At 44.8% G+C, this 15,810-nt stretch overlaps 1 protein-coding gene across 1 annotated transcript; it reads right to left on the bottom strand.

Moving 5' to 3' along the window:
• Window positions 1-3,575: 3,575 nt before the first annotated feature.
• LOC123180612 (uncharacterized) lies at window positions 3,576-15,412 on the bottom strand. The gene is made up of 18 exons (XM_044592687.1): window positions 15,088-15,412; window positions 14,083-14,289; window positions 13,832-13,927; window positions 13,694-13,746; window positions 11,538-11,634; window positions 10,674-10,747; window positions 10,234-10,351; window positions 9,237-9,347; window positions 8,656-8,732; window positions 8,392-8,458; window positions 7,758-7,823; window positions 7,022-7,129; window positions 6,737-6,867; window positions 6,526-6,592; window positions 6,370-6,437; window positions 6,189-6,282; window positions 4,350-4,420; window positions 3,576-4,258 (listed from the first exon to the last, which is right to left on the bottom strand). The coding sequence occupies exons 1-18, from the start codon at window positions 15,229-15,231 to the stop codon at window positions 3,916-3,918; spliced, it is 1,992 nt and encodes a 663-aa protein (XP_044448622.1). The 5' UTR covers window positions 15,232-15,412; the 3' UTR covers window positions 3,576-3,915.
• Window positions 15,413-15,810: the final 398 nt, after the last annotated feature.

Consider the following 15,810-nt stretch of genomic DNA (forward strand, 5'->3'; position numbering starts at 1 on the left):
ATGTTCTAAGCCAACATAAATATTTTCAGTTCGAACGGACGCTCAAAAATGTCGTCGTGAATAGTGAAAGTGCTTTTTGGGATATTTTATGGAAAGCCACCTTTTGGGGCTTTGCCCAAAAGATCTAAGGATGACATGGATGGGGCCCCCCAAGGGGTGTGGCCGGCAACACTTGGGGCTCCACCTTGGAGCCCCTCTTGTTCCTTGGTTTCACTCTTATGCCCTTGAGGAAGGACTTCATTCATGTGCATTTTGGGTTTTTGTGTTAAACTACCCTACCCCTTGGGATTTCCTATAAATAGAGGTGGAGGGGCAGCCCTCCACACTCACTCTTTCTCACATACAAGTGCCATGCATGATCTGGCTTCTCTCTCCTTCCCAGCGAAATAGTTTCGTAGAGCCGAAAGGCTGTCTGGGTTCCGGCATGAACTAGTTCTGGACAGCGAAGCCCTGCCGGATAGATGACACCGTATGTGTGCAACTCTATAGAGAGGTCGTAGTTTCGATCTTAGTGCCCGAGGGCTGTTCGAGAATGCCTCCCGAAGGGCTGTCCAAGTGACGGTCCGAGTTCTGTGAGTCCTCCCGAAGGGCTGTCCGAGTGACAGTCCGAGTTTCGAAGGTCCTCCCGAAGGGCTGTCCGCAACACCGTCCGTGGACTGTTCGACCGCCTCCCGGAAAGGCTGTCTGAGGAGCAGATGAGGGTATACATCCTCACGGTTGGGAGGTTGTAAATCCTAGCTGCGGGGATCTGGACCGCCGATCGTCATCGACTCTACTTCCCGCTGCGCTACGAGTCGGTAACGAAAAAGATCAAACCATGTATGCAGGCTCCATAGTGGTCCTGGGCTGGTGCGTAGGTCAGAATATTTTTGTTTTCTGTCGCGTTCCCCTACACGTACGTTATGACTGTTACATGATGAACCGCATCCGACATAATTCTCCATCACTGATCCAATGCCTACGAGCTTTTCACATATTGTTCTTCGCTTATTTACTTTTCTGTTGCTACTATTACAATTACTACAAAACCCAAAAATATTGCTTTTGCTACCGTTACCGTTACTTCCATATTACTTTGCTACTAAATATTTTGCTACAGATACTAAGTTATCCAGGTGTGGTTGAATTGACAACTCAACTGCTAATACTTGAGAATATTCTTTGGCTCCCCTTGTGTTGAATCAATAAATTTGGGTTGAATACTCTACTCTCGAAAACGGTTGCGATCCCCTATACTTGTGGGTTATCAGTAATACATCAGTCAGCCTGGAGCCACCATCTAGGCAACACCTGTTGGTTGTTGCTACTCCTATCCCATTGATTAAGGTGTGCCGAATATCCGGACCTAATACCAAACGGACATCGCACCAAACCCTAACATCTAAAGTCGGATGCCCCAGCCCAGCCACACACCGGGACTGGGTCCCATACCGGACTGATGCACTCTCAGAGGTTGCCGCCGCCATCTTCCACCGGTCCATCTACAGAGCAAGAACTTACCCATCGACCTTGCCTGGCTTGTCGTCGACGCCACCACGACGCCAGACAACTCCACCATGCTGCACGTATCCGTCCGCACGCGCCCGTCGCTGAACCTCCGCATCGCCATGCCACCGGGATCCGCTGTCGGCCTTGCGGTGGATGAGACACCGCTCTTCCGCTTGTCCCATCCAACCAGCACTTCCTCCAAAATGATGCCCTCGGGAGGGACAACGGCATCAAAGGTACCATCATCCTCCGATCCGGTAGATCCAGATCTAGGGTTTCCCCCGGAGCATCACGAGTGGGGTGGCACGACCTGCAACAACGATGCCTCGAGAAGGGAACGACGTCATAGACGCCGCCATCGTCCGCCATGATCGGAGTCGGCGCGATTTTCACCGGAAGTCGCGTCCCCCCAACCTCGCAGCTGGCTGGAACCGAACGGAGCCTCACCGTGGAGACGATGTCCGCCGTCGGCACGCCGACAAGGAGCCTCCAGCCGCCACTCGCCGGTCCTCCTCGCGCCACCGGCCGGCCAAGGCCGTACCAAGACAGATCTGGACAGGACGCCAGATCTGCAGCCATCGGAGCCACTCATGCGCACGCAACCGCCACACCGCCGCCCATGAAGGCTCCCATCACCGCCGCACGGCAGGGGCGCCGCCCTGACTGCCGCCCCTGGCCTCCCCGCATGAGACGCCGCCTCCGCCTCACAGGATCCGCCACGGCGACCACCCGCCCTGGATTTGCGGTGCAGGGCCCGCCGCCACTGCGGCCCTTGCCGGCAGCAGCAGCGGCGGCGGCTAGGGATGGAGCAGCGGGGAGGGACTGGTGGCTAGGGATCGGGGGCCACTGGCGGCGCCCGAGGGGAGGCGACGCGAGGGGAGGGATACTGATTCGTATGATTGGATCATATAGAAACTTTTCCCAAGGAATCATTTGTACTAATTCCATAGGAGATCTAACATCCACTCCAACTTTTCGAAAAAAAAATCCTTTGTTTTTCCTACGGTGCAACCAAACAAACTCATATCATGTAGGATTCAAAACGGGCATGACATTCCACTCATGTGTTTTCCCTATTCCTGTGAATCAAAGAGGCCCTGAAATGCTTGCTGAACATCATGGCATTCTCCTTGCTACTAGTCGTCAACGAACCAGCCTTTGGTCAATGGTCACAAAAGTCTTTAGTCTTAGTTTGATTAATGTTAATTACGACATGCATCGGCCGACTAAAACTGAAGAAAAATCGTCAAGCCGATGAACATGCATCTTGTGACATTTCATAAATAATACTGGCCTGACAGGTAGTTCCAACGCCCACCCCAATACATTCCGACAAGCCAAATTAGTTGGTAGCACTGGGATCAAATTTCTAGACAAAAGTCACAATGGTAAGTACACCAATTGCAATGGAGTAGCTACCAGTGCCGGTTTATAAAACCTGGGTAGCTAACTATATTATGCAAACAAACATTTTGGTTTGATCAAGAGATGCTAGATCTGATCTCAAAAACAAAAACCAAAAAGAGAGAGATGCTAGATCTGCACATCAGCTTTGTTACCATCGGTTCGGTTAGCCTGTCGTTCTCAGAGGTAAGAAGAAACTAGTGTCAACGCTGACTGTGCTCCCTCCTCTTCTTTACCCTGTTTCCGTGGGAAGTTATGATGGTAGGCTGGCGACAAGCAAGTCCTGAAATCTGAAGGCAACTGCGGAGGAGCCGAACCCATCGAGAATGTGTACGCTTTGAAACGCACACACGATCGACTATTGTACTTGTACTCAGGGTTGCACACAGGGAGTGAACAGACCTGCCGAACGCCGAACCTGCTGCAACTCGGCAGCGACGTGACCTTGCCGTGGCAAACCTCGTCCTGACATGCCATCTCGTCGAGCACCATGAGCATTCTGTCGAGCAGGTCCCGGGTAGCTTTCAGGCCGTGATGCAAGATTCATGCAAACGAGATAGTTTAGATATAACATCATAATGGGATGGGTAGTGTCGCCATCTGTTTCAACTTGCCAGCTAGGTACAGCATCAAACTTTGTACGATAATATGCCATCAATCTGAACACCAAGGGGGTGGATGAGTTCGGCAACAAAGAAAGAACTGCAATTGTTTACTAATATATCTGAATCCCGATGTATGTGTATATATTTAAACAGAAGTCCAAACTTGCAAGTTCTACAACAGTGCTGTTCAGTACACATGTAATACGCAACATGGTCATGGCAAGAACAAACAAATAGCAACTGCCTTGCCAAGGTTACAGGTCAATTGTCCACGGACAGCGACGGTGCAATCGAGCGACACCTATATACATCCAACGGTGCACATTTCCCTGGCGCTTCGGAACTGGAGATACATGTCAGTGCGGGAAACCGAATCTAAGTAGTTTTTGGTTGCCGGGTTCGGACCCTGTGTCAGCATTCAGCTCTCCTCTTCGAGCTCGTCAAACTCCCACCCGCTGATTTCCTCGGCTGAGTAATCTTTGCCGTCCTTCCCAAAGTCTGCTCCCAGGTTTGCAAATTCAGAATCGGGATCCAGCTGATGCTGCTGCTCAGGCTTCATGGGAGATTTTGGGGAGTCGACGTGCGCGGCTTTGGGGGTAACAGGTGCTTGGATAGGCGAAGGGCTCAAGTCAGATCTTTCCTCAGGGAGTGGCTTTGATTTGTGGTCTTCAATGCTTAGTGTTGGCCTTTCTATAGATTCAAATGCTTCCCTCAGTTTCTCGATCTCGTCAGTTAGGCTCTTGACCTCTGGGTCATCTCTCCTGAACAAATACTTGAAGTTCAGTCTTCCCATTCCAAAGGGTGGATGCAAATTAGAAAAATATTCATCAAGGTGAGAATAGCCGGCAATACCTGGAGTTAGCCCCATGCTCTGAATAGAACAACTTCTTTATGTGGTCTGCGATGCTGAAAGCAATGATAATCTGAAAATATTTGTTCACTGTCATCAGCCAGTTACAGTAAAACAAAATAAAATATCGAATACTTGCTGGGCAAATGACAGCATCACTTAGGAGCCTGCTTCAAGTATTTTCAACAATACTGTGTAAGATTTATGCAAAAGAAAACATGCAAGAAATCAACTGGTAAAAGGAAAACAGGATTTGAATTTTGCAAATTATCAATGTGCTCCAACAGATATTGCCTTGTTCTATTGTAAATTTTCCTTGCACACATCTTGGTCTTCCTCTCTCTGTCAATAAGCTAACCAAGGCGGCCCTTCTACCCTGGGTAGATAAGGCCACCAATCGGCTTCCAGGATGGAAAGCTGCTCTCATTCATCCTGCTGGTAGAGCGGTGCTTGTTAAGGCCGTTCCCACATTCATCCCAATATATTTGTTGTTGGCTATGGATGTTCCTCGCTGGTTGATCAAGGCGGCCGACGAGAGAAGGCGGGCTTTTTGTGGAAGGGGCACGATAATTTAATGATGGACACTGTTGTCTTGCTTGAGTTAAGGTGTGCAGACCTAAGGAGTTGTGTGGCCTGGGCATACACAATTTAGAAATTCTCAGCTGGGCTCTAAGAATGAAATGTCTTTGGATCCAGAAGACTGAACCTGATCGGTCTTGGGCTGTTTTTGACACATCAGTACCTAGTTACGCAGCGGCAAATGTTCTCTAGCTCGGTCAAGACTGGCTCGGAATGGAAAAATACTAATTTTGGACTGACAGGTGGTTATTGGATCTGTCTTTGAAGAATCTTGCACCTAATATTTTTGTTTGATTTCCAAACGTATTACTAAGAAGAGAACTGTCAGAGAGGCTTTGTTGGATAATACTTGGATTGGAGATATCAGATGGACTGTTACAGTCCAAGCTCTGGAGGGTTTCATTCAGATTTTGAAGGAGTGGAATTACAAGACGATGTGGAAGACAAACACATATGGTCAGCCTTCGTGTCAGGCACCTTCTCCTCCAGGTTGGCTTACAGGGCATTCTTCGAAGGCAGCACCACGTTTGAACCTTGGCAAAGACTTAGGATATCTTGGGCATCCCACCCAGAGAGAAATATTTCATTTGGTTAGCTTGCCTTCACCGATGCTGGACTTCTGATCGTCTTGAACACCAAGGTCTGCCTCAACCCACAAGATGCCCTCTCTGATCAGGTGAATGGGACCATTACTCATTTGCTGGTCGCCTGTGTCTTCGCTGTACAAGTTTGGGTGGACACCCTACAGTCAATTGGCTTGGCCCAAGTGGCACATGTTGGCCAAAATCATTTTTCCTTCCAAAATTGGTGGTTTAAGGCGACGCTATTAGTTGATTCTCATTGGCAAAATGGATTCCACTCCTTGGTCATATGCTAGTTGCCTGGTTCCTTTCGAAAGACCGTAATGGTTGTATTTTCAAGGGTAGGAATCCTAGCGTCAGTCAGCTTGCCCAAGAGATATGAGAGGAATCCACTCTTTGGTGTTCTGCTGGTGCCTTTCGGTTGGAGTCTCTTTGGTTGTGATCTTTGTTTGGTCTGGTGGTCGTTTGTTTGATTTGTCCTGGCGCGCCTGTAATCCTGTCTGGTGTTTTTTTAATTTTGGGTGGTATGTGTGTTCAGTGGGTGTTATGTGTGAGTGTTGGGACCCTTTCTGGGTCTGTTCTGTTTTGTAATCTTCTCGTAATATAATGAAGGGCAGTTCTCTTGCCTGTTCGAGTTTTTTTTTTGTGTGTGTAAAACCAAGCTAAGTTGCTGAGTCGAACCTTCTTTTCAGTTTCCAAATATTCCTCCTCAAGGGATTTACGTGGGTTTGTCTTCTCTGATGCTTCATCATCTTCATGCTCTCTTGTCTCCTCCCTACAAGAGAAGTACAACCATAAATATGAAGCCAATTGGCACCTCAAGTACATGTACCAGAAATAGAGAATAAAATGATTGAAGTACCTTGAGTTCAAGGCCGCCAAATTATCCACATATGTTTGGATACTTTCAATAGATGGGCTTAGGACTTCCTGATGAATACAAAATTTGCAGATGACATAAACAACATGGAGACACATATCCAGGAGCATGGATGATATGGTAGACAAAAAGACTTACCTTGAAGGCTGAAAGATGATGCTTGGTCAACTTCAGAAAATCTCTCACACATCTCTCCAATTCATCACTGTAAAGGCCATAGCATATCACGACATGCATGCACAATAGATTACATAGAAGAACATTTTCTAACTAGAACTTCCACATGAGGAGAAGCATCATATAAAAGAAGCAATCAGGGATTCAGGGTACAGCAACAAGTGCTACATACCTTGTTTTCTTTTCCTTCTGTTCATTATATGAGGACTGTAGCTGCCAGGTATCCTCGAGGAAATTGATCCAGGTCTTTACTACATTTGCTTCCACATTACACGTGGCAATGGATTTCGAGAGGTCATCCTCCTGAGTTGGTGCGGAAAGGAAACAAGTTAAGCACCATCTTGAGTACAAAATATGCTAAAACGAAGCTAAAGAGAATATAAGCAGTATGACAAAAAGAATGCTGAATGCAGTTCAGTAAAGCTGAATCTGCTACAAAACAGGAAAGTATCAGCACCTTTGTTTTTAAACTAAATATGATCTGGTTGTTCGCTTCATCAAATTGGTCTCTCTCTTCCCTGGTTGTCTTGAGCCGCACAGCAGCAGCATTAATTGATATATTGACCTGCCAATGAAAAATATCTTCACAAACATAACTCAAAGAATATTCTGAAGATGGTGTGGGGGTGCTGAAGTCTCAAATTTCACAGCACATGTTAATATGTTATAGAAACAACACATAAACTTCTCAAGCAAGTGTAACAGAATGATATTAGTAGATTATTAATGCTTTAATTTAAACGAGGGGTAGGTGCATAATGGTGGACACTAATTGGATTTCCTACTTCAATTATCATCTTATGGATATATCTCTACATGTAGCATTTTTTTTATGTCTCTTTTTTCGGATCAGTTGGTCAGACAACAAGCAAATACATGACTCATTGTTTTAGGCCAAATTATCAACTATTTTGTGTCACCAGTCACTCAGTCAGATACCCATAGCCTTACTCTTTGCATACTGGAAGATAATCTTGTCTCAGGCCTCATTACTGCATTGACAGTTTAAGTTTACCAATGAACAATTATGATAAGATCAACAGAGAAGTTACTCCATCGAATTTCAAGAAACTTGTGGGGTTATACCACAAATATATGTAGATCTGAACTCGGATTAGGCCGATAGGGGTGCATGCAATTAAAATCTGCAAGGTCCCATCAAAATATATCTCCTAGGAGCGGAAAAGGTATACCTTTTTCAACTGAGCCTCAAGATCATCTCTTTGCTTCTCCAATTCAGTAATCTCAGCAAGCAATCCCTTTATCAGGACATAAAAACAAAATAACATTAAAGATGATACAGTAAGCAGGGTGGAAGACATAAAGGAGCACTTAACCATATGCATATTTTTTTGACCTCCCTCTGTTCACAAATGTAAGATGTTTTTGCAGTTTAGCATATTTGCATATCGATGCTGGCATTAGAATATGTGCAATGAAACATTAACATAAAAACAGTCAGAGATTTGTGTTCTGAGGGGCCCATACTAAACAAGCATGACCGACTCCATAATATGCAAGCTTTAGGAAATAGGAAGCTTCAAATATAGGTGTACAGACACATGTATCCTAAGCTTCCTAACTACAGATACTATTTAGCAGTTGACAACTGACAAAATAAGCTGACTGTATTTATTCTATTTGGGTCACAGGAATTCTGTAGGGATTACAGAGGAAAACAAACATCCAGATCACGAGATCCCTACTGAACCGAATGAGAGTGATTTCAAGTTTCAAAATGGGCACACATTTCTAATGATTCGTGAAATTGAAGTCTCCAAATTACACCGATGTATTGCATGAATACATACAATCTAGCAAACTTACCTTCTCAGCCGCATTCACCTCATTCTCTTTTTTCACACGAAAGTTCAGAGCATCTTCTTTCTGACGCCTGGTATAAGTACAAAATTAAAATATGATACTAGACCAAAAATTTCCAACAAAAACAGAACAGGAACATATCCATGAAGAAGCATAAATCTGTATTACTATACAAATGAGAATGACTAACATGGCAAATGTCTTCCATAAAATAAAATATATTTTTTCATGAAACTATAAAGCAAAAAATATTCTCAGAAATAAAACCTGTGGTCCATAATACGCTGCTCTGCTTTGGAGGATGAAGTAGAAAGGGAATCTGACAGGACCTTTAACTTATCAACCTGCAAGATTTTGTAAAGATAGTAAGAGTTTTATGACAGGACCTTTAACTTATCGATATGCAGGTTGCAGAATTCATGATGAAGCTACTGAAAAAACTACTTGAAGTTAAAGCTAAAAGCTTACATGGTTATCACTAGTCACCAAAAGGTAAGTAACACACAGCTTTGAGCTACACAAATCTTACTTGCCAAACTTTCTCGGGGTAGAACTATTTTATCATTCTTATGTAAGTCTATCGACTATCTCATTAAAAGTAGGGACTATCGCAATAACAATTTAAGGAATGTAAGGCATAATAACTCAATAAGTTAAAACTAACTTCCTTATGGTATTGAATTTACAGTTTTGTGTTGGGAAACTTAAATTACTTTACCAGAAAGTAGCTTAAGTGTAGGGAAGTGACGTACTGTTTCACATCAATATTTATTTGTATTTGAAGGAATTCTATTTAGATGTGGACTGACAATATCAAAAAAAGTTTTAAACATAAAACCTAATAATACCTTCTGAGAATGAATCTCCATGGAATCTCCAGGAGCAATCGATTTCTTCTTCAGTAGAAGTTCTTCCACTCTAGAGCAAAAGCGGACTTCAGTAAGTGCTTCTTTTAAGGCCTGGAGAAAAATCAAAAAACACAGTTACCATCTTTGCAAGCCTTGACAAGAGAATATCACCAGAACAAGATAAAATGGATTGACAAAAAATGGAAAATATATTGGTCAATAGTAAATAGATTCAGTATGCATGTACATTAAGGAGGGAAAAGACAAATTACCGGAATTATGCAGGACATTTGTCATATGCATAAGAATGTATATCTAATCAGACAAAAACATAGCCCCTCCTTTTTGAAATTGATCTTTAGAATGAGTGAAGTCAAACTTTACTAACTTTGACCGTAAATTGCTATTTGGACTGATAGTGTGAGATGATGGCATTTTTTGCAGGATGATACAACAAATTTGTTATGTACGGAAACAGCCTCTTGCAGAAATGTAGGAAAGGCTGCGTACAGAAGACCCAAAGTGGTCGGACCCTTCCCTGGACCCTGCGCAAGCGGGAGCTACGTGCAACGGGCTGCCCTTTTATACAATAAATTTGTTATGAAATGTACTTCATTAAGTACTACCTTTGTATAGTTTTTATGCAAACATGTAACTATAAAAGTTATTTAATATGATGGCCAAACTTACATATGGGAGACCATGCCCATGCCCAGAATGAAATATATTTTTGAACATGGAGATAAGCACAGGGCCATATATTTATCAAGGCAAAAAACATTTTGAAACTTTTATGAAATGAATTTGCAATTCGAATTAATCGATTATAAAGCCATCAGTGCAACTGATACAAAATAAATTCCCGAGCCAGATAGGAAATCATCAATGCAAAAGCCCTTTAGTACATCTAGCTATGAGTCTAGACACTAGCTAACAAATCATGACAAATAGAAAGGGAAGCAAGCACAAAGTAATAATATATATGATTATGTAACACCTCGATATTGGCAACAGCAATCTTCTCTGATGCTTTATCTTGACCTTCAGTTGATTGGGACCATGATTTCTCCTTCCCATCTAATTTTCTCCACAATTCAAGGGTTTCAGCATCTATCCTGAAATTAAATACAAGGTGCAAACTAAGAAGCTAATATAGCAAGAGATCATAAATAAAAGCACCACATATCTAAAAGTATGATACACAATATTTGACATCTTGAAGATTCGGTAGAGGCATCACATGAGTTTGGTTTCTACTGCAGGTGTTGTTACTTCAGAAAGCAAAGAAAAATGCAAACACCATTTGACTTTTTTTGTTGTTCTGCGTAAAAATATACTACAAACTAGAATGCCTGATAATTGAAAACAAATCTGGAGGTAACACATACTCAAAGTACAAGATAGCTAGTTAGAAGATTAAGTAAATGAGCAGTTCACCTCATAATATCAGCATTTCTCTTAAGTCCTGAAATGACATTCCGCGTGTATTCAAGTAGCTCTTCACGCTTCACCTGTTCACACAGATATAATGAATTACTCGAATTGGACATATTTCCCTATTTACAGAGCTTAATAATGTGTGCATCACAGTTAGTTTTTCACCTCGCAATTATATGAGAATACACACCTTGGAAAATATTTTCCAAAAATAAGAACTGCTAGCAAAAGGCTATCTGTTTTTGCTTATGAAATACTCCCTCCATCTCATAATATAAGATGTTATTACAACCAATAGTATATCAGTTGTAATAACATCTTATGTTATGGGACGGAGGGAGTAGTTTCTTAGGTTTCTGCAGTATTGCCTAGGTAAAGAGACACCGCATAAGCAATTCCCCAATTGCAAGGGGTAAACACAGTCAGAGTGTGAAACCCAACCAAAAGGATTTAGCATGGCCACTACAGTTTCGCCAAAATGTCTTCATGAAGAACACATTTAATTTCAAATATCCACCAGAATATATTAGAGAGATGCCTGTAGCCATGTATGGTGCGACAGAAAGGAACGTCTCCAACTCGGTTAGTTCTTGAAATAAAATTAGACAGCGGTTTTGAAGAAGAACACACTGCCAGTAAAAATTTCAGCCACTTCAGGAGTATAAAGGTAACAGATGGCGATAGATCCAAATGGCCCAGTTCAGAAGGGTCTACTTGGTGTAACAAATGATACTAAAGTTCTCCCTAGGACACACTCATGGTAATGTACAAAAACTACACAAGTAGCAGAATACTAAATACCGTTCCTAAACATCAATGTGATTTTTATAGAATATATGTAATTAAAGGCAATTGGGAAGTTACCAGGACTTCGTCTTTGTAATTTGAGAAAGCCTTGGCCAAGTCTTGTACATTGTTCATGATTGCCTTATTGACTTCTTTCCCACCAGTGAGACACAGGCTGTGAAACCCAACATTAGTTGCAAGAAAAGGGGCATTTAGTAAACTAGAAAACATTCACGGGTAAGAGATATGTGTGAACTGTCAAGTAGCTCAGATTGTACAGAATGCTCAGAAAAACTAAATTTTGAATACCTTTACTTAATAACAGTTAAGAGTGTTTAAGTGCAGGCGGAAAGCAAAGCACCTAACGTAAGGAACATGTAATGTTGTATTGGATGGTAAGAGCATCTATAGCCAGGCGCTTCAAACCTTTTTTTTTAATAGGAGACTTTCTTCCTCAAATGGTAGCCCTATCGTTTACAATATCGGAGAGAATAAAGTCAGGGATAGTATCCCAAGAGTAGGAAGATCTAGTACAATAAGAATGCTTAGCTAAACTATTTGCTGCCTCATTACTTCTCTAGGACAAAAGGCAAAGCCAACATTAGGATCTACAGCCGGGCGCCTCAAACCTCCCTCGTACGCCCGGGTGGACGGCCCGGTCACTGACCGGTCAAAAAAAAACCGACCCAGACGGGAAACTCAAACCGGCCTCAAACGCCTGCGCTGACCGACACCCCTCATATCCAGCCCAAATATGGGGCAGATACGGGGAGGCCCGAGCACGTCCGCCACGTCGGACCCGGCCCACGCTGGCCCACCCGACCCCACATATATTCGTCCCCTATCCGCTCCCTGGACCAAACCCTAGCCACTCCAGTCCACTCCCCTACGCCACCCAAGCTCCCGTCCAGCAATCTCCGGCCTTCTCCGGCATGGTGGGCAGCGGATCCGAGCCCTACACCTCCAGATCCGTCGACCCCGAGCTCATCCTACGCGGCCCTAAGGAGGAGATGACCGTGGCTTGCGCTCCACCGCTCCCGGGAGGCCAACCGACGGCAGCGCTCGGAGTCCTTCCGTCGGGAATCCATTGCATCCGCCCAAATGACGCATGGATTCGTTGCGAGGTGTGTCGCCGCTGCCTCACCGGAGGCGGTGCAGTTCGTCTGGCGTCGGAACGCGGTGGCGGGTGTGCAACCCCTCCGTTAGCACGCCAAGCAGGAGGTGAAAGCATGGGCATCGTCCGACGCAAACATGGCGAGGCGTTCCTGCCGTGCGAGGCAGCGGGCGCGGGAGACGGCGGCAGCCCCCGTGGCGTTGGACGTTGGCGAGGCGGAGTCGCATTCTCCGGCGCCCCGTATGGTGCACCAATCCGGGCGCCGCAACCGCGTCGTGGTGACGTGGTGGATGTCGCCGGCTCCTCCCAGGACGGATCCATCATCGATCTCACGTCTACCGGCACCGTCAGGGTTCCGGGCTCCGACGAGGAAGAGTACGACATGGGAGACGGCAGCGCCTTGAGTCCCGTGAGCTGGTCCATGTCCCATGTCCTACTCTACCTCGCCGGCGACCGGAACAACACTCTGAGGGGCGCAGCCAGCCGCCGGACATGGGCACGGCGGAGCCGGACGAGCTCCGCTTAAGATTAGGTTTACGTTGCATGTAATAGTATGGATTTGAAGTTTCTAATTTGAGGTATCCGGTTGTGGAATCGATTATTTGAGGCGTAACCGGGTGCGTCCGCGGGCGTTTGAGGGGTCGGATTTGCTGTATCCGGCTGTAGATGCTCTAAACCCAATTGCAGACTTGGAATAGAACACGAGATAAAAAAATCCAGTCATTAGTTCATTACGAGTTGACCCAGAAAAGAGGTCAGAACTATCACTCTACAACATAGGAATGGTACGAGGCAACAGAAATGCTGTTTATCAGAAGTAGGGAGTAGCTAACAGGATGCATATGTGAAGCTCCCATTTCATTCTTTGTCATAAAATTTCAAAGAATAGCAAAGTTCGAAGTGAGTGGAGGACAGTAATAGTGCTGAACATTTTATGAGGATTCACTTAAGAATGTTGATAAATTGACTCTGCAGGCTGAGAAAAGTTTAATTGCATTGAAGAAAAATATTAGCAAGTTACTCCCTCCGTCCCAAAATATAAGAACGTTTTTAACACTAGCATAGTGTCAAAAACATTCTTATATTCTGGGACAGAGGGAGTATTTCAGAAGCAACTCACCCATAAATTTCCAGAAGAAGTGAAACTTCTTCCTCAGATGGAGCTTCAAGAATCTGTTTACAGAAAAGGTTAGTATTGTCCAGCGTGAAACAATTATTAAGAGACCGAGACCAGGGCAGCAAGGTTGGGCCAACTCACCATGGATTGGGTAATATCTTCAAGTGCCTGGCTGTACAGGAACACATCACGGAAGTTCATAGGTGCTCCTTCAATATCAGGATCAACAAACAAGGTCTGCTCCGAACAAGTTATGTAAACTCAGGGGAGTCTAAAATATAACTAAGATACGTACAGAAGAAGAAAAAAAGACGACAAAAATCAACCTCAAAATAACTAGGTGAAACAAACAAATACACAAGACAAGATGAACATGAAACACGCAGACTCACCAATGGTGGTTTTAAAGGATCCAATTCACCAGCAGAATCATGAACATCAGGATCCTTCCTATCTGAACTAGCAAGTTGAGCCTCAACGTCTTGTAATGCTCCCAGCCAACGTCTTAATAATTCAATTCTTTCACCCCCACGGCATGAAACTGCTGCCTCTTCTAATCGCATTACTGTTTTCTTGAAACTTTTGAAGCTCTGTGTGCCCTGCGAACCACACAGTAACAAACATCTTCTAAAAAAAGGAGGCAGATAAACATACAGCAACGGTAGTTAACCTATACTACACTAGATCAAAAAGTCTTCGCTCAACTTTTTTGTCCTTCATGTGCAACTATTGCGTGTCTCAGAATAGATGAGCAAGCAGCATAAACATAAGATCATCTCATATATAAATATAACTTATAAACGTATCCAGGTTGGAGTTCAGCTTGCAACCTGACCTGTGACCACTATGCTTCACATACAAAACTAGAGTAAGAATCATACTCTTAATTTGCCCCTTTTATCTAACTTCCTAAGAAAGCAACTCTAAGTCAGACGATGTTTCACGGACAACACATTTGAATAGCAAACCCTTGGACTCGCTCTGTATGGAAAATGACACACAGGAATCATGAATACTGTAAGGAGTTTTTCTTTGTGTAATGTATTAAAAGGGATACTTCAGCAGCGAGCTAGTGACAACGAAAAAATGCCCACGAAACAACAGGTTTCGCATACTCGTCCCATAGCTCTGCTGAGCCCCCAATTTGAGGTGAACACAAGCTAGGGCACTAACCTCGGTGGTACAATGGCACAAATTAAAGCTTGGATTCCTAGTGTACTGAGTTCATCACATTGGCGCGGCAGAGGTAACGAATTAACAACCCCTCAAGCAATCCCCACCCTTGCTTCACGTCGTCAGAAGAAGCTGAATTTGGATTCGTTGGGTCGAACAGGATGCCGGCGAAGAGGGGAGGGAGGAAGGCGAAGGGGGAGGACGAGGAGGGTCCGTGAGCTCACCCCCCGGTCGAGGAGGATGTCGGAGACGGCCTGCCCCGCGTGGTGCGCGACGGCGTCCGCGTATCCCTTGACGGCGCGGGCGACGCCGCTGCGGCCGCCGGCCTCCACCGCCCGGCTCACCGCGCTGCGCAGCCACGACGACATCTCCGCTCCCCTTTCCTGTTTCCTCCCGCGTGTGCGCTAGGGCTAGAGTTAGTCCTGGCTTCGGATGGCACGGGCGCCGACCACGAGGACGGCGGAGACGACTTCAACTGGAGTGAAGACAACGGCGAGAGAGGAGGGCGACGTGCTCCTTTGGATTTGGGTTTTGGGGTCTTCCCTTTGCGTGGTTTACTCCATAGTGACGTCGCCGGCTTAACTTTTTTTTTCCTTTTCGGAACCAAGGAAGAAAATAGTGCGTTTTTTTTTGCAGGGTAAGAAAATAGTGTGTTACACCGCCCCTTTTCAAGGATACGCCAAAGTTGACGTATCGAGATCATAGATAGAAGGCGTCAAGATGGCGATACAATCGGTTATATAGAGTCCACGGCCGCATGGGCCAACACACATCTCATGCTAATTACTCGCTACTATCCAACCTATCTACTCTGACTGGGAGCGATCCTGGCTGCCGTAATAGCGACGCAGGCCTCCAGTTCTCTCCTTCCGCGTTGATCTGCTTGACCACCACGTCAACGGAAGGCAATGTGCCATTGAAGACGACGTCATTTCTGTGCTTCCAAA

Source organism: Triticum aestivum, chromosome 1D (genome assembly GCF_018294505.1).
Source record: "Triticum aestivum cultivar Chinese Spring chromosome 1D, IWGSC CS RefSeq v2.1, whole genome shotgun sequence".
Classification (NCBI taxonomy): Eukaryota; Viridiplantae; Streptophyta; class Magnoliopsida; order Poales; family Poaceae; genus Triticum; species Triticum aestivum.

Bases quoted from the DNA above. Each gene is read 5' to 3' on its own strand.
- LOC123180612 (XM_044592687.1), bottom strand. From the start codon at position 15,231: ATGTCGTCGTGGCTGCGCAGCGCGGTGAGCCGGGCGGTGGAGGCCGGC. The intron at 8,459-8,655 runs GTTTTATTTCTG...TACTTATACCAG, and splicing joins CAGCGTATTATGGACCACAG to GCGTCAGAAAGAAGATGCTC. The intron at 6,438-6,525 runs GTAAGTCTTTTT...TGTATTCATCAG, and splicing joins ATCATCTTTCAGCCTTCAAG to GAAGTCCTAAGCCCATCTAT.